We start from the raw sequence: 19908 nt of genomic DNA, 5'->3' as shown, positions 1-19908 counted from the left end.
TAAACAACTGTTAAAATTACCGTTGATTCCAAATTTCTCTATTTTAACGATTGATACATCGTGGCTCACTCTATCAAAAGCGGTAGATAGAACGGTGTAAATCATATCAGTTTTAGCGCGACTTTTCATTCATAAATGTTTCAGTTCACGAACACTAAGGCGGATTGGGCGATTTTTGAAAAAGATGGCCATCATATTGTGCTAACATTATGCTTCTGAACTTCACTCATCATGAAATACACGATCGATATTGCGCACTTCCCACCAACCTGGACTCCGCACTTTCAAAATACGAGTGATCAAACTGCTACCGAAAACTGCGAGCTGTCAAAACGCATGTATTTCAAATAGTAGAGATGATACATTCATTGACAGACCAGTCGAACTAACCAGTCTATGAGAAGAATTTAATAGAAAAATAGTAAGTGCGCAGTGCGGTTAGAATTCAGTTTTTAGTGCAACAAACAATAACGGTGCTATATTTTTCACACTGGCTTGGAGGGAGTATTATTTTTCGATAGCTTTCCTTACTTGTAGCTTTGACGTGGTGAATGTTGACAACAGACTGTAGGTAGAAACTGATTTACCTGAACTTATTTTCATAGTACAAAGAACAGACATCCATGTTCGAACAAACATGTTTATAATACTCGTGACAACATTTGTACAAATACCGATAAAACACTAACGCCACCATACTAGCATTTCCCATATAGAGTTATCACAGACTGACAAATATAGCATTCGAAAATAATTCTTTGTCCGCTTTGACGTTCATTTTAAATATATTTTTAGTTGGGACTGTGGTCGCATGAGCGAATTTGGCGCCACTGATATATGCGCTAGTTAACGGGGAATATACCATTAACGAAAAGTTGTTCCCGAGTCTGAGGAATAACCCACTTGCAAATGAGTGGTTGGGACCGTCTATAAAAGGTGGATCCAGTTTTCTTGAAAGATCGATAGTTTTGAAGGTATTTCCTTTTCCTGTCATGTCTGTTAGTTTGTGGTATAAATATGTCGGACTTTTTGAATCTGGTCGTGAAATCCCAATTTCCTTAGAATGATTTTAATTATTTCAAAACTTTTACACTCGAGATGAACGTCTGTTCTGTTCTCCGTGCCTATGCTACTCGGGAATAGTAGGCACTGCTTTCACAACATGGTCTACTAGGGGGCCAATTTCTCACACTGTTTCTTCAGTAATTGCGCTTTAAGAAGTATTTTAGAATATAAGAAAGAATATTTTATATGAGCATGATAGTTGTGGGCTTAAAAAAGCTTAAAAGCTTAAAAAACTTTTGATTGACCAATTTTTTTGCACCACAATGCATTCCATTATTGAAAGCATTCATGCAGATTGTTGTTGAATACTCAGAGGATTAGATGCATATAGCAACTTTTCCTCCATATAAAAGTGGTTTTACCAGTTATTGTCTGCTACATAATAGACCAAGCTGGGTTACATCCAATAGTGATCAAGTACGTTCCAATCCGAAACACAACAGAAAACAAACACTATGTCAAGCGTTGATCGGCAGCTATAGTTTTGCTAAATCATGTTGCATCGATCCGTCACCAGTAGGGTAAAAGTGTATAAAGCTCCTCATCTTTTTTTTTTTCAAGTAACTTGTATGTAATAGAGGCGTGAAGACAACTAATAACAATACTGTTAGGGCCAGTACTTGATCATTTGCTAAATGGGTCATTAAATGAAGAATAAAATTCGTCTTTTAGCTTGAGCTTAAGCTTCTGCGACCACCCCAGCCTGCAACTCCGTTATCGATCTAGACTAACTGAAGTTGCACAGGGAATAAGTAGATAATTATGCTTTAGCATAATTATCTAATTAGCGAAACATCTTTCAATGTGCAACTCCAACGGGAGGAGGATGTTGGTTAGTAAGTATAGAAGTTAGTTAGATTAGGTGACTCCACTATCTGGACTAGATGTCGATCCATCAACTCATAAACCGGGGACCAACGGCTTTACTTCCCTTCCGGAGGAAGACGTGACCACAGATTTTCTCACCTCAGAAAAATCTCAACGACCTCGGCTGGAATTGAACCCAGGCCAACTGGAATGAGTGGCGGTCACGCTTACCACTCAAACACCGCCGCCGTCTGAAGAATAAAATTCGTCCTTTATTACATAAACCGATACAGCTCATTTTTTTTAAAATATGTTCAAACTTTAAAATTTCAGAATAATTTTTTATCGATGTTCTACGAAAATTTAAACACGTCCTCGTTTGACACTATCGTACGTCCTTGACAGTAAATTTAGCCACATGGGTTAGCATTTTGACAGATTTTAAGGTTAACCTAATTTGGATCCCAACATATTTTGGACCCTGTAAAGGTATTTACATCCTGCACTGCCAGGTTTCTTTGTGCATTTGTTTGCTTTGATGCAACAACTACATTCCTTGGGTTGTCTATGAAGTTTCAATATCAGTAGTCCATCTCTAATTGTTTAAAATTATACAGAATCTACAGTTTTCAAAAATATCACCGAAAACGTTTCATATTTCAACGATACCAAGAGAAACCGGTGGACATTTTCAAATTGGATTTAAATATACAATTGCAATATTTTTCATTTATTCAATTAGTTTGTCTGATTTGGTATTATGTTGGTTGTGTTTGAAAAGGTTTCTTTGTAATGTTTTTTTCAAAATTATTGTGGAAGGGTCCGAAATGTGAAAAAAATCATGCTGGAAGAAAATGTCATTTTCGAGTTTATGTCAATGTATAAAACATCCATTGACACTTTTCTTTCTAGAACAGTAATTTTGGAGCATACTCGTGCATGTATTGCATTAAAAACATATGCAAGCAAATATTATTGACTTTAACGTAATTTCACTTCCTCTAGAGGTCCAAAATTGGTTGGTTACCCTACAATGACAGATTGTTTACTTTCTCTTCTGTTAATAATTCGGTCACTTTAACATCTATCCCCCAACTCTTTGCATAAAATCATATATTATAAAATAACAATATGGTTCACTTTAACGACGCTGAATCCCTCTGGATAAAGACTCGACACGTTAATCGTTTGTTTGCCATTTATCTGCAGAGATGCCAGATTTGCAGACAAGTCTGCAAATTCGCAGACTTTTAATTTAAGCTGCAGATTTTTTCGATGACGCAGATATTTGCAGATTTTCTAGTTTGGTTGCAGATATTTGCAGATTTTTTAGTTTTGTTGCAGATATTTGCAGATTTTTGAACATAAAGGCTTTTGGTTACACTAGCTTTCCTGACATTTTTTGTTCTTCCCAGACTTTAAAAATTATTATTGCAGACATTTGAAAAAAGTACCTGGCATCTCTGTTTATCTGTCAGTGTCATTCCAATCGAGCACGAGACCTGTCAATGGCCCTCGTTCCAGAAGGATTCGAAGCGATTTTCTTCGGAATGAGGCCGTTGACAGGTCTCGTGCTCGATTGGAATGACACTTACTGATAAATAATAAGAATAAGATAGAGATGGCGAGTCTTTATTCAGAGGGATTCAGCGTCTTTAGTTCACTTCTGTATTTCTTAAAAGACGACACCATGCGCCACCATGACACAAAAGGTTACTAGTACACTGTAAATTTTGCAGTACGTAGTGATAATTCTCAGTTCAATACAATACATTATAGTAGAGGTGGCGACATTCTTACATTAGGGAGAAAACTTTTTTGGATTTATTATCTCTCCAGAGGGAGAAAGCTACATTACTTCGTTCTAATGATCATATTTTACTACCCACATGAGATAACGATCATTGCATAGTCTGACCAATTCATTAAGAGGCACAGTTTACAGGAAAAAGGAAACAGAAAAATATTTCGCTGACGAAAATGCTCATTCTCTGCTTACATGTATTTGGGATATTTTTTTCTAACGCAGTTGGAGAAGATTCTGGTAGTTTAAAGCAGTATCCCTAAAATGCAGCTGATGCAAAAACAAATTACACCGATAAACCCATGAAATATTGTACACTGAGCTCCAACTATTGATTCTTACGTTGCACAGGTCTGGCAGCATACTCAAGGTTTCAGATACCAAATACCAACTAGAGCACTCTAGTTAGAGGGTGGCCAAGAGGCCATGACGTATCCAAACGAACATGAAATTTGACGTATTCACAATAGAAATACGTCAGATTTCTGCTCGTTTGGATATGTCAAACGCGTCTTGGCCGCACTCTAACCCGGTCAGAGTGGCAAGCAGAAAGCAAAAGTTGAGCAAAGTGAAATTGATGCTGGCAGAATTTCTGCGAGCATTTTGCGCGATTTGTGCGAGAATTCTGGCAATGAATTCGCTCAAATGCAACAACCGTTTCTGACAGAAGCGGTTAAACCAACCGATGCTGCTCACTTTTATCCAGAATCCAACCAGAAATGTACGGCCAAGATCTCTGCACGCTTCCTGCCACATCTTTGTCAGATGTTTTGCTCGATTCGTGCTAAATTCTACCAGGTAGGAATTGCCAGGATCTTTGCACAGTTTATGTCCGAGTTATGTCAGGGTTTTGCTCGGTTCCTGTCAAAATTTACCAGAAAACGCGAGCGAAACCGAGTTCGTCCTAGCTCAACTAACCCGACAGGATACGCGCAGAAATCTGACAGGGCTGCCAAACCAAGACTTACAGCAGAGCGGTCTCTGTCAGAAAATTTTCTCACTGGGCCAGAGTTATGCCAGCAAAAAGATAGGGATCAAGATAGTTCAATGGAAGGTAGGATAGTAATAATTCAATTCCATACCGTTTATTCAAAACGTAATAACTAACAAATGTAAACAAACTGAGTTTATTATGCCAAATAAAAGCTAAGCATTGACTCTTTATCGTCCACAAATAATAGAGAAAAATGATAACTCTTTATATGTTAATTTAATCTTAATTCAAAATGTCACATATAGTATACCAAAGATTTGCTAATATTTTGTAGATGTGATGTTTTGCGTTGTGATGTTTTCCCAAGTCGACTGTAGTTAGTATGTTTTGCCAATGCCAAACCTCATATCTACACTCTCGATTGCAATACAGCACATGAAATATATCACAACTACAAGCCCGTCTCTCAAAACGTCACAGTAAAATGTACCATCTACAAACGGTGTTGCCAAGACCGCACATGTAAAAGAGCATAACAGCAAAAGTGATCGGCAAAATGTAATAAAATAATAGTTATCAATTATCTCCCTATTATTTTTGCGAAAAACATGTAATATGCTTATATGTTCCGAGAACAAAGGAGGCTCTTGGCCGATTCTTTTTAGCCGTTCACAAACTCGGTATTTTGGTGTGAGACAGCTTAAAGCTGAAAATAATTTTATTAGCATCAGGTGTACAGTATAGTACACTTACTTACAATTTTCGGTAATGAACCACAACCGTTTATGAATCAAATGAATTTCGTCCGTACTAACATGTGCTAATCTGTGATTTTAGGTTTAGGTTAGGTTTACGAATTATACTTTTAGACTGTACCGTAACTTACTGTGATTAGCTTAGGATGTATAGTTTTAGAATACAATACGCATGTAAATCTCTATATAAGTTTTAACTGAACTGATAATATCTCACTGTGATTAAATCAATTTAATAGAATTCAGTTTTTCTCCTCCGGTGCACGATGCCTTACTCAGCGTTTTTGATAAAGTGACAGCTATCCTCCCGCGTCGGGTAACGTCATCGCCCACGGATGACGTTTCAGTCGAATGACAGTACTGTTCAGCAACAGATACACCACCAAGAGCAGTGTTGGCAGTAACATTCTCCCCCCCCCCCGTAACACTGGCCACTGGTCCCAGTTTTACCATCCAACTCAACCTCCAACACAGCTAGCTTCGATACCGGTCTACGCAATATCCCCCTCGCAGTCTGAACTATCGCTTGTCGAATTCGTCCGTCTTCCGCAGTCACGACATCTTTGATTTTTCCGCGCGTCCAGCCATTCCTACGGACTTCGTCTGCTATGAGGACCAAATCTCCGACAGCCACTGGTTTCACTTCTCCGAACCACTTCATTCGCTTAGTCAGCATCGGAAGATATTCCCGTATCCAGCGCTTCCAGAAAACGTCCAGCTGACGTTGTATTTGGTTCCAAGAATTCTTTACGGCAGAGACAGGATCACTGAACGGTACTGCAGGCTGACGAACACCAGTGGAACTTCCCAACAGGAAATGGTTAGGAGTCAGGGCTTCTACTTCAGCAGCATCTAGGCGTAGGTAGGTAAGTGGCCGGCTGTTCACAATACCCTCGGCTTCCACGGCTAGCGTCACCAGCCCTTCGTCGTCCAGTTTCCGGTCGTTGTTGTAGGCTGCTTCCATGGCTGACTTTATGGATCGCACCAGCCTCTCCCACGCGCCTCCCATATGAGGTGCAGCTGGTGGGATAAAGACCCATTTGGTAGATGCGTTTGTGAACGTTGCTGCTAAGTCTCCATGTACGTTCTCGAGTTCTTTCCACAGCAGTCGTTCGGCACCTTGGAAGTTGGTACCATTGTCGGAGTAGATTTCCACCGGCGCTCCTCGGCGACAGATGAAGCGACGTATGCATTTGATACAGGACGGTGTGGAAAGACTGTGTGCAACTTCCACATGGACAGCACGGGTGGTTAGACAGGTCAACAGACAGATCCAGCGTTTAACCGAGCTCCTTCCTACTTTCACCAGCAACGGTCCGAAAAAATCAATACCAGTGTAGGTGAATGGTCGAGTAAACGAGGACAAGCGGGCCAAAGGCAGCGGCGCCATTCGCGGAACCTTCGGAGTCGCCTTCTTAACTTTGCACCACTGACAGACGGTCGCAACTTGCTTCACCACTCTCCTTAGTTGGAAGATGCTGTAGAACTGCCGAATCTCGTTCACTACCGTTTCAGAATTACCATGACGAAAGGTACGATGGAAATCATCTACAACTAGCGTCGTCACCGGATGTTTTCTTGGGAGAATCACCGGGAACCTAGCATCGAATGATGTATGCGGTGCAGCTCCAATTCTTCCGCCGACGCGTAGCACGCCACACTCATCGACTGTTGGTGTCAACTGATACAAACTGCTCGATTTAGGTAATTCTGCTTGTCCTCTCAAAACTGCAATCATCTCATCTGGATACTCCTGCCATTGCGCAATCCACACAAGCGTGTTCTTCGCCTTCTTCAGTTCCTCTTGACTAAGATGCAGCAATTCCGGCGTCTCTCCTCGACATCTACGCCTACAATTGCCCAAGAAACGGTGTACGTATGCAACTGCGCCTAGCAATCGTCTCCATCTAGAGAATCTAGAAAATTCTATCACAACCTCCGGAATAGTTGACCCCTGGATCAGAAAGCAGGGTCTCAGTTCCACTTCAGGCACCTTTGAAGGTTTCGGTTGCTTCGGCCAATTCTCCTCGGCAAGCCGAAGAAATTCAGGACCTTTAAACCACTCGTCGGTTGCTTCCGGACATGGATTCTTACCCCACTTTGTTGCTGCATCTGCAGGGTTTAGCTTACTGGGGACCCAGTGCCATTCTGAGAGGTCTGTTGTTGTCAATATCTCCCCTACTCGGCATGCTACGTACTGCGTGTACCGACGATGATCGGCGCGTAACCAGGCCAACACAGTGGCGGAATCACTCCACAGAAAACGCCGCTTCACCTTCACGCTGTGATTCTCCTGAACAAACGACACTAAACGGCTGCCCAGAACTGCTGCTTGTAGCTCCATGCGAGGAATCGAGAGTGGCTTCAGCGGTGCAACTTTCGTTTTGGCCGCGACTATCGAGCGCTCTGCTTTGCCCTCCGTGTTGATCACTCTGAAATACGCTACGGCGGAGAAAGCGACTTCACTTGCATCGACGAAAACGTGCAATTGAAGATGATCATACACCTGCACATTCGCTTCCTTGAAGTAGCACCGTGGGATCCGCAGGCCTCTGATTTTAGGGAACAGACCGGTCCACCTGACCCAACGATCGAATATTTCTTCAGTTACCTGATCGTCCCACTGCAATCCTGCTCGCCATACATCCTGAAGGAGAATCTTTCCATGAACGAGAGACACACTCAGCAATCCCAGTGGATCGAATACGCCCATTAGGCATTTTAGCATCTGGCGTTTGGTTGGCCGCTTACCGTTATCTATCACCAGTTGTATCTCCTCTTTAATTTCCATCGAGAACAGCAACTCATCCTCTGAAGTCTGCCAGAGCATGCCCAACACGCGATCGCCTCTGTCCGCTGCGTTCGAGCATAGGCTTTTGCTAGGGTTAGTGGACGCCTCCTTCAGTCCACGAAGAACTCCAGCACTGTTCGATACCCAGGTCCTAAGATGAAATCCTCCTTTCTGGTGTATAGTTGCAATTACCCGCGACACTCGCTCGGCTTCTTCGTCATTCTCGAAGCTATCGAGATAATCATCCACATAGTGGCTTTTCAGAATTCCCTCTACTGCTCGTGGGAAACGGTCCGAGAATTCTTCCGCGTTTTTATTTTTAACGTACTGCGCTGACGCCGGTGAACACGTGGATCCAAATGTTGCCACATCCATGATGTAAGTTTCCACCGGTTTTGTTGGGTCATTCCGGAATAAGAAACGTTGAGAATGACGGTCCGGCTCGCGGATCAACAGCTGGTGGAACATTTCTCGTATATCTGCAGACACTCCTACTTTATATTGCCGGAACCGCGACAGAACTGCTGGAAGCGATGTAAGTTGATCCGGTCCTTTAAGCAGCATAGAGTTCAGAGATATTCCATCCACCTTTGCTGCTGCGTCCCATACCAGTCGAACTTTACCTGGTTTCCGGGGATTTATCACTGCTCCTAGCGGCAGGTACCACGCGCGTTTTGGGTCTGCTCGTTCTAATTCTGCCTTCGTAGCACAATGCGCATATCCTTTCTGCTGGTACTCCGCTATCTGGTTCTTCAGATTTGCAGCCAGCTCTGGATCTCTCATCATCTTGCGCTCCAGACACTCAAACCTCTTGAATGCCATATTGTAGCTATCCGGAAGTTCGATGTCGTCGTAGCGCCACAGTAGACCTGTTTCGAACTGGTCACCTACTCGTCTCGTCGACTGCTCCATGATGCTCCTAGCCCGCTTGTCCTCGTCGGATTCCAGAACTATCGACGGCTTCATTCCTGCATCTTCCATTGAAAAATATTCCTTCACCGCAATATGTAAGTCCTGGTCGCTGGCGCACTCACAGGCATGGTAATTCAGTGAATGCGTTGCCTCCTTACCACTACCGCCGAAGATGCACCATCCTAGTCTGGTTTTCACTGCAACTGGATCGCTCTTCTTGCCTTCCTTCACTTGCAGCGGGACAGTGAGGTTCACGTTGTTAACGCCTATCAACAGACGGGGAACAGCATTTGCGTAACTGACAATCGGTAAACCTTGGAGGTAACGATAACGTTGCGCCAGTTCACCGTAATCTAAACTCTGTTCCGGCAAAGTAAGCTCCTTTACAGTACGGATATCATCAATAGTGAATTGTTTTGCGCTGCTAGCTCCTCTGATCGTAATTCGAACTTGTTTCGAATCCGATTCGACACGGGTGACGTTCCCTGTCCACTTCAGGCACAAAGGTGTTGTCCTACCGTCGATTCCCAGTTGCTCTACTAGGTCGTTCTCGATCAGCGATAGATCCGAGCCATCATCCAGAAAAGCGAAAGTTTCGATGGTAGCTCGCGGCCCTGAGATGGCGACTGGTATAATACGGAATAGAAGAGCCTGCTTGCTTTGCCGATGCATGTGATTCTGTACTGTAGACGATCCTTGGGTAGGACGACTAATGGAACTAACTCGATCAGAATGCAGGAGCGGATGATGACGATACTGACATCCTTCGATCACACACCGTGTTGCGTTTCTACAGCTTCTCCTTCCATGCGCATTAAGGCAGCTCCGACACAGCCCGTTATTTTGCGCAAACTTCCACCGGTTATCTACGGTATACGCTTTAAACGCAGAGCACGCTGATACTCGGTGCCCTGGTTTCTTGCAGCACGCACACACCCGTTCCTTCTCGCGCACTGTCTCCTGAAATGACTCCGCTTCGCTCGTGTGGGTATTCACAGCTCCCTTCTGCCTGGGCTTCTGCTGATAGCCGCCGTCCTCGCCAACGTACATTGTTACTCTGCTAACGGCAGTGACGACCCTGAGCATGAAGTCCCCGAACACTTTAAGGTTGACCACCGCATGCTGCTGTATATGATCCGCCCATTGCATCTTGGTGTGCGCAGGCAGTTTCCCCACTAACTCCATCAGCAACGTGGGATTGGATAGGTGCTCTTGTTGTCCAGCGGCTTCCAGGTGATCACAGAGACTACGCACAGCTATACCGAAGTCGATGACTGTCTCCAATCTTTCCGCTTTCGGCGCCGGAACACTGCGCATTTTCTGTAGTAGAGCACTGATTAACAATTCAGGTCGTCCATACAACAAACGAAGGGTATCGATTACATGCGGCACTGATTCAGGAAGCAACAATCTACTTTTGACAGATTCATACGCGGGTCCTTTCAGACAACGTTGAAGACGCGCGAGATTTTCGGCGCTATTATATCCACACGCTAACGAGCTATTCATGAAGGTGCTAATGAATATTGGCCAGTCAGCTGGGTTGCCCGAAAACGTAGGTAGATCGCGGGGCATCACTTGACGCGCGGATAACTGCGAGGGGGAGGGAGTAAATTGATCAATAATCGGTAGTCCCAGCGGAGGGGGAACTGCTCCGATAGATAGCACCGGGTTTATTAGCGACGGGCCAGAAATCGGCGTACCCGCGGGTGGGGGAACGAATCCATGAATAATTGGATTTGCCGTTGGCTGTAAGCCAACATTCGTTCCGGACAACGGAACGGGTTTTGTTTCGATTGGAAGCACATTCGCTCCCAACGACGGAATCGTGGTCGTTGATGCCATCGTTCCAAATTGTTTGATAATTTGTTGGAGGGAGTGTTCGAATTTTGATGGTACAGGTGGATTAATAATTGGATCACAAAGTAACTTACCTTCACGTGCTACGGGGGGCACTTGGGGTTCGACATTACCTCTTGTGTTGACTACCTCTTGTTGTACCAAAGTTGATTTGGGGAACGCGCTGGTGTACTGCTGCTGTTCCCGCTTAGAAAGACTCTGAAGGTTGAATGGTTTTACTGTTGAATTCAACGGTGGTTTGTAGAAACTGAACCCATGGTGTTGTCTTCCTTGCTGCACTGTTGTATCTGTAGCCGGTTTTTCCGAAGTAGGCATATTGATGTTAGCTGTAGCGTGCTGGTACGAATTGCTTCGCTCCGAGTCCTTCGGGATGCGTGAGTTCTGATTCAGAGAGGCTGCTGTAAAGTCTGCCGATTTACCCACCGGCGGAAGACCATATGCGCCTTCACCCTGATCAGTGCATTGCTGCTTCCACTGCTTTACCCTTTCTAGACTCGTCCTTCTGCTGACCCTGCTTCGGTTGCTAGCCATCTCATCCATTTCGTTCTGCTCCGCTTCCAGGATTGCATACTTCTCGACGAGATGATCGCAGCAAACGCAGCTGGAAGATTTATTTTTCTCTGGGGTTTTATCATCCGTGGGGTTATCCATTGGATCCATGTTCGACTCCATTGAAAATGTGTCGAAAATTCTTTAAGTTTTGTTCCGAGAACAAAGGAGGCTCTTGGCCGATTCTTTTTAGCCGTTCACAAACTCGGTATTTTGGTGTGAGACAGCTTAAAGCTGAAAATAATTTTATTAGCATCAGGTGTACAGTATAGTACACTTACTTACAATTTTCGGTAATGAACCACAACCGTTTATGAATCAAATGAATTTCGTCCGTACTAACATGTGCTAATCTGTGATTTTAGGTTTAGGTTAGGTTTACGAATTATACTTTTAGACTGTACCGTAACTTACTGTGATTAGCTTAGGATGTATAGTTTTAGAATACAATACGCATGTAAATCTCTATATAAGTTTTAACTGAACTGATAATATCTCACTGTGATTAAATCAATTTAATAGAATTCAGTTTTTCTCCTCCGGTGCACGATGCCTTACTCAGCGTTTTTGATAAAGTGACAGCTATCCTCCCGCGTCGGGTAACGTCATCGCCCACGGATGACGTTTCAGTCGAATGACAGTACTGTTCAGCAACAGATACACCACCAAGAGCAGTGTTGGCAGTAACACTTATACGATCCTGTAATGAGTAAATGCCGAGGTGATAGTAGATTTAATAGCCTTCTGTGTGCTTTAATTGTTAAAAAAATTTAAAAGTTGCAAGGAAATTTTCGAACGCGATTTTCTCCGTTTGACGTTTCTGTTAGATATGATGTAATGAAAAAAAGCTCTAGAATTTTGTTTTACTATGAAATAGAGAAAAAAAAATCGACTACGTATCTTTAACGCCAGCTGCATCGGAAAAACATAAAAAAAAACTGCATGTAACCCAATCAAATTTATACTCACTATTTTCTTTATTGAGCATATATTATTCAATTTTGAATGTTTTGCATAATTTCAGATAACTTGGTTAGGGAAACGATATATATGTGTCAAACTCTTAAAACTTCAAAAAGATGTGTAATTGAAATTTAAACAGGAGCTTGACGATTAGCAATTTTACTTGACAATAGTTTCAATTAAAGACGAGCACCCAATGTCTTTAGTTTCAGTCACAGGGGTAACATCTTTGACAGTTGATCCAACAAAATGATTGCGATCAAGGTGATTGAGTGAGAGGTTGTTCTGTAAATTTCACATATCTTGACAAATATTTGTTTAAGATTTAAAAGCCAACTGCCAAAATTCACATTAAATGGAAACTCCGCTCTAGTAAACAATAGATGTTGGTAATCAAAAAAAGCGAATAGCTTTCTCTTTCACTAACTGCTATGAACTGTGTTCGGCCAATAACGGTTTGTCCGGAATTTCCTTTCTAAAAGAATTTTGATAGTAAGCTTTTTCGCCGTAATCATATGTTTTGTCGAGATATTAAATGTACGGTATCTAGGGTGAAGTAAAAACTAGAAGCAAGTGATACCTTTTTAAAATTCAACGAAATTTTTCGTTTCGACTGTAGATAGACTTTCGTGCACATTTTTAAAGCAGCAAAATAAATATCCTCACGTCAAATTGCATGGGGGACAGCAAATAAACAAACCGAACATCTTATGCATAACCCTAGAGAATGCGTTCAATATTGTTTTTATTAGTCACCGCAACAACCAATCCACAGATAACAGACATTTAGGCTAGAACAAAATTTCCTTAAAAACCTGTGTAAATTTTCAAATTGATTAGCATTGAAAATCCGCGTTTCACTATTGCCATCTGCCATCTTTTTGCTACGAGCCTTTGACAAACGCACTTCAATTGCAAACGTCTATTGAATTGTTGTCGCCCGGTCTCACGAACACTTCTGCAGCTTCCTGGTTGAAAACAATCCCATTTGCTTTTGCTAATTTTTTTTATTATTTTCCACCAGCTAGGGATGTAGTATTTGTGCCATGTGACCATGTACGTACATGAGCCGTAGAAAAGTCTATTAAAGGGGTAATATTTGCAATATTGAAAGCATTTCTTTCCATCAAAATAGAAATTCAGAATGTATTTTGCGTTGCGTGTAAGTCGTCAAAGCCCTGCTAGAAACTAGTCCTACACTAAGAAACAAAAATATAATTAGTTAACATACTTTCTATTCCCGTCTCTTTTCTTCTGCTGTGATTTTTATGCACTTCTAGTAAGCATTCAATGAGTGGATAGACCGAATATGTCTAATGCATAAAATTTACAGCAGAAGAATCGAGAGGCAGATAGAAAAGTATGCTATCGATGCATAAATAAAATTCTGCGTGTACATCTACTGAGAACTGACACACAAGTAAAGTTTTCAACTTGGATTAATGGATCAGCGTAATTCGTTTGTTGAACAGACCTTTCTGCAAGGGATTGCAAAGTGCGAATATTGATATGATTTTTTTTAATTTGATGCATGTTTGTTAAACATTACTAGAGTGATCCGCCCCAGGATTAAAAAAAAACAAAGTATGGTTTTTTATTGCTTCGGATTCTCCTCGTCAGTAACTAATACCAACTTAATGCTAGTTGGGTAAGTCCAAACCAGCATCAAATTGGCATAGTACCTGGTTGGTTCTTATACCAAAACACAGTTTCGGTTCACATTCCTAGTCGACAAACAGAACCTCTGCGCTTACTGTCGAGACAACACTCGGTATAAGCCAGTTCACGCAAGACGTGTGACTTTTTGGATTTTAGTGTCTAACTAGCGCCACTTTGGTGCATTAAGTTGGTGTTATTTACTGATGAGGAGAATACGAAACACTAAAAAACATCCTTTATGTTGGGTCTTGTGTACAGACACTTTATACACAGACCAGCGAAGTGTCAAAAATTGGGGCATTAAGCCATATGCTGTTTTTGTGTTTTTCCAATGCAGCTAAAGATACGTAGTCGAACTTTTTTTTGCTTTTTTGAACGCAAAATAACAAATAAAAAACTTTTCATGAAATTGAATTATTACGACCACACCTTCCATTGAAACTACCTTGATCCCTATCCTTTTGCTGGGATAACTGTCAAAAAACCTATGTGGCTAAATTCACTGTCAAAGAAGAAAGATAGTGTCAAACGCACCAGTGTTTATTTTTTTATTTTGATTATAGAGGTTTTAACCTTAGTGTCATTCGCCTCTTTTCGAGTTAGAGAAATCTTTATTCTTCATTTAACCATTTCATGCCCAACATTTTTGTAGTGAATGTAGGATTTCAAAACTATTTTTTCTTGAAAACGGCGAGATCAAAAAACACGAAAAGCCTTTTTTAAAAAAGACAGGTGCTTTCGTTGCAGTGCTAGAAGCTGCTCAATTTTTACCTTCCAATGCTCAATACAATTCTGCAATAGTCTAATTGCGTGAAAAACGTAGCCAAACACTAAATTGAAAAGTTTCATCAGTTTTTAATAATATTACATCGTAACGAAGATATATGAAAAATTCATTTTCCGTCGTAAACGTAAACTGTCCCTGGCAGCACTGCTCCATCGGAATCTAATCAGACTAATTTTAATAACTTCAGTTCTAGCGATGATCCTTGTAACTGTTAATGCTCAAATGAAAGGCAATAGTCACATTTATTAGCCTTACTTGTTTTTGTGAGCAAATCTTGCCTCAATCAAAAGATATAGCTGTTTAAAAACGTTGTTGTCCACAAACAACATGGACAGGAAGGGGTTATGACCCAATTGCAACGTAACGGAGTGTCAAAAAGTGCAGCCAAACGGGCATAAGGGTTTTGAGAGGGAAAGTACAAGAGGCAGCCATTCAAAGCTTATGGGATATTCCGTGATGCCAGTTTACATTCACGGTTGCTAGTTTTACTGTTTTTGTCTCCGTAAGTCTGTGTCTAAAGTGTTTATAGTCTTGTGTAGTTATGCATAAAAATTTGGTCTTGTCCAAAAATTTTGCCCATTTGGGAATTTTTCATAGTAAAAAAACATTTTGAACAACTAGTTATGAAAATTGTGTACTCGTTTATGCGAAAAGTTCAGAGGAAAAAATACGATAATTTGAGTCTCTTATCGTAAATTTGTCGAGTACTTCATAATAATGAAACTACGGTCCTTGTCTGGCGAATTAGAGGGTATGGCGCTGGTCTCATAAGCCACTCGTTCTGTGTTCGAGCCTCAGCCTCGAAGGATTCTTAGTGATAAGTATGTATCGAGGCGATAGCTCTACAGTTGTCCTGTACACTAAGAATCGACTGCACCAGTGCTGCGCATTTCTTCGTCTTTGGTACTTAAAGTACTTAATGGAACTAAAAATAACCACGGAAAACACATCTAAGTGAAGTTTTCAATGCGTTGTATTGGAAATTTAGTGCAACAAATTAATGTAGCTAATGTGGAGAATAAAACGTCGATTTCTGATGATAACCACTTTTTAGCGGGCGTATTATTATTTTTACCCTAACCTACCTTCGGCTATTGCATCAGCTCCCGCGGCCAAGTTGCGCAACCGTTCCAATTGTGCAGTTCCTTACGTCGGACAAGAAAGAGCAAATAATGATAAATTTGCAGCTATTTTAATACGCGAAATCACGCCAACCCTGATCAGTCACCACTCAACGCCCTTTTGCCCGGCGGTTTGATAGACAGCCATCAACGCGATCACAATGAACCGTAAAGTGCTTCATCAAGCCGTAAATCCGGAAGAAGGCAAGATTGTCGTTTGGTGGCTTCCTGACATGATTCGAATTTTCGCTACTTGTCCCCTAAATTCTCATCAAAAGTCCTTAATTTCTAAGAACAATGTTCTTCACAAGAGCGAGTTTTGAGTTATTTCAAGGGTTTTTTTTCTTATTTTTTAAGAAATTGCTTTAAATTTGAAAGCAAACCGCCTTCTGTTCTCCAGCAATTCGCTTTATCGAAGGCTACTAGAAGGCGTACAAGTAGCGAGTAGAATTTCTGGTGATCACTACTGGTCAGCTTAAGGTAAGGATTTTTAAAAAACATATTTAATATTCTTTAAAAGAACAGTACCAAACTATACATCTAATTTCAAGCTTAAATCACATGAATCAGTTCTATCTGAACGCCGTATCTTTTTCCATTGATAGCATAACTAATCCATAGTCGAGATTTTCGTCAAGCTATATTGAAAATAAATCAATTTACCGAAATCCGCTAAGCAACACGCTACGCGAGTCAATCCACGTTCCATTGGGCATTGATTTCATCACCAGCGTTGCTGAACAGCTGCTATCTTCAAGGTCAACCAGTTCCATCGCAATGCGCGGTCCAAGTGCCGTTCGAACGAGAGTGAAATTTATCACGTTTTCTTTCTTTCTTTCTCATCCTATCAGAGGAAATATCATCATAGCCACGGTGGTCTCGTGAAGCAGGCGTTAGACTGTGTGTTGTTTTCAGCGGCAATGGTACACAGGGAGGCGCGATCGGAAGAGCGAATGAAAATAAAACAGAGACGAGAAATCAATTAAAAGTGTAATAACTTTCCTGACCTAACCCAAGTGAATTGGGAGGATGAGTTTGATTAATTTGATAAGTGTAACTTGAAAATTTAAAAACAAATTCCAAACAACGAACCAAATTGTTTTTTTTTATTGCATTCATCGATCGTCATCGATCTTTAGAACGCCCTTGTCTTGCTTGACAATAGTTTTAGCCACATGGGTCAACATCTTTGACAGTTAATCCATGGGTTCACTGTAGAGCACTCTAGTTAGAGTGTGGCCAAGAGGCCATGACGTATCCAAACGAACATGAAATTTGACGTATTCACAATAGAAATACGTCAGATTTCTGCTCGTTTGGATACGTCAAGCGCGTCTTGGCCGCACTCTAACTAGAGTCGAGGTGTATACAGGTGTGCACATTTTTTTCTATGTGTGCATCAGCTGTCACTTTTTTCGGGCAACCAAGAAGAAATGATGAAGAAAACAGAAGCACGTGGTCCCATACTTCATTCTGATTGGATTGTGATGTAAACATTTGCTCTTTTGCGATCCCGGTCGCCATACTTATTTGTGAATAATCGCCAAACCTGTAGAATCACCCAACACGCTCCACGATATTTTATTAGGTCTTACCTTTACTGGTACCAACGAACGAATGAGGAAATTCGGTTGATCGTTGCTATTGAACTAAATAACACGAGCATAGTAACGGAGACGCATGGTAACATGTTACAATAATAGTGTTGTACTGCAAATGAATGCACGGAACCATACATTATTTTTACCACGTGCTTACAAGCTTCGTTTCGATTGGTCGGTTTGTTGATTATGTGCTTCGCGGTCCTGGGCCGCCATGATTAATTTCACTAGCAACAAACCAACACACTCAAACATGACGAATGTGAACACCTATACTATAATGCATCTCAACTAGAGTGCTCTAGTTTAGAGCACTCTAGTTAGAGTGCGGCCAAGACGCGTTTGACGTATCCAAACGAGCAGAAATTTGACGTATTTCTATTGTGAATACGTCAAATTTCATGTTCGTTTGGATACGTCATGGCTTCTTGGCCACACTCTAACTAGAGTGCTCTACTCTAGTTCACTGCAGTGAAAGGAAAAGGGCCAAGGTGAATAAATTAAAGGATAACAAATTATTTTTTTCATCTTTTTGTGCACAAAATTGAGAAAAAAATCATCTACCGTGCAGAGCCCATCCGCCGATAGGCCTCCATTTACCGATCAATTTGATGGCGAAATTGTTTTGACTCGAATATTGCACGGAATTTAGAAATTATAAATAAAGTGAAATATGGAAATAGTACGTAGAACATCAATATAATATACACTTTCATTAATCGTCTTTTCTTATTTTTCCAAATAATTATATTTGAATGCTGTATTAAATCCGTTGCCATTTTACCGCTTTTTTTTCTCTTAACTCAAAACCAACTGTTAATAAAACTGTGTAAGGACAATATTTCTAAGTGAATTATACACAAACCGAATGAACAAAGTCTGCAACACATGTTTGGACCTAATTTGTCGGTAATAAAAAATTATAAACCTAGAATTTTCGGCAAATGGATATCTATTACTTGTAGTGATCGGTGATTGGTACTCTAGAAATGTTGGGCTTTTCGGCTATTTTGCACTGTCTGTCAATTCTTTTCCAAACTTACGTATTTTTTATTGATAGTTGATTAAATATTCTAGTTGAAAAAGAAGATCGAATTGAAATGCCTTTTAACATTGTTTTTTAAAGAGCGTTGGAAGTAGAAATCGCTGTGAAAAGCCCAAAAACAGAATATAGTGTATTGCCCAATTTCGACAGTTTCTCGTCAGGCTTAACACTTTTCATCTTTTACTAGAATCCGTCTAATTTCCACGATTATTCCCGAAAAGATCGCCTACTCACACATCCATTCAGTCAAAGAAAGTTCTCCGTCACTGAAAGTGCGTCGAACTACCATGGATTGCTTTTCTTGTTGAGAAACGTGATATTGTCACGATAACTGAAACTTCTCAAATTGGGTTAGTGTCCATTTGTCCAAGTCGAGTAAAACACATGAACTTCTGATATTTACCAAAAATTAACCAAATTTATATGTACTATTCTCACCCAACCTTCTCCCCTTCATCTATTCCAGAGACGTACCAATCTCGCAGCCGGCGCGAGACCCTGGCCGGTCCCGCCTCTACGGAGGAGGAAATATCTGCCATGGCTGTGGCAGTCACTCAAGCGGAGCGCAAAATTCAGCAGGAATTCGGTCCCAAGGCTTGCATCGAGGAGGAACCCTGCCGGTTGCATGCCGCACAAACCAGACGCAGTGACGACTATCAGCCGGATTGGAGCGACATTTTGAAGTTGATCGAAACTATTCTTCTAGGAGTAGCCGATGGAACAGATGCAAACTAATGCTGTTTTTTTGTTTATTTTTAGGAACTACAAAGTACGGGCAACCGGAATGAAACAGTGGTACCTGCTGTCGGTGTTCATCGGAGATTACATCCGGGATGTGCAGTTCTGCAAGCAGCTCTCCAAACGGTTGGCGTGTGACCGGGGTCAAAAGGAATTCGTTCGGGATTAGTATACGGAAGCAGATGGAGCATTAGTTTGTAGAATAATCTCAACTAGGTTAAATTATTTTTTGTAAATATTTTGTTTTGTAAAAAGCTGCCAAATACGAAGGAGAAAGAGTGTTTATTCTGTAGAGAAATCAGTTATAGTAGTTTTGTGGGAGAGTGCCACAAGACAAAAATGGTTGGTTTCGGAAATGCTGTGAAAGTATTAACACAAGCAACGAAAGCTGAACAAGCCTTTGATAAGCGAGAATAAGCTGAACAAGAACTTTTCAAGCCATTATCCAGACAAATTGTTTGTTGGACGCGGTTTGATTACATTTAAATTTAAATAAGCTTTTTGCACATTTAAGCGT

General features: G+C 41.3%; 1 protein-coding gene across 1 annotated transcript in view; it reads left to right on the top strand.

The window, feature by feature from the left end:
* LOC131690819 (uncharacterized) overlaps positions 1–19645 on the top strand; it is a 38756-nt gene extending 19111 nt beyond the window's left edge. The window contains exons 2-3 of the mRNA XM_058976857.1: positions 19120–19336; positions 19413–19645. Of these exons, the coding sequence (XP_058832840.1) occupies positions 19120–19336; positions 19413–19560 (365 nt within the window). The 3' untranslated portion in view covers positions 19561–19645. The remainder of the gene's footprint in view (positions 1–19119; positions 19337–19412) is intronic.
* The last annotated feature ends 263 nt before the right edge of the window (positions 19646–19908 follow it).

This window comes from Topomyia yanbarensis, chromosome 3 (genome assembly GCF_030247195.1).
Source record: "Topomyia yanbarensis strain Yona2022 chromosome 3, ASM3024719v1, whole genome shotgun sequence".
Classification (NCBI taxonomy): Eukaryota; Metazoa; Arthropoda; class Insecta; order Diptera; family Culicidae; genus Topomyia; species Topomyia yanbarensis.
This window is presented reverse-complemented; position numbering and strand designations above follow the sequence as displayed.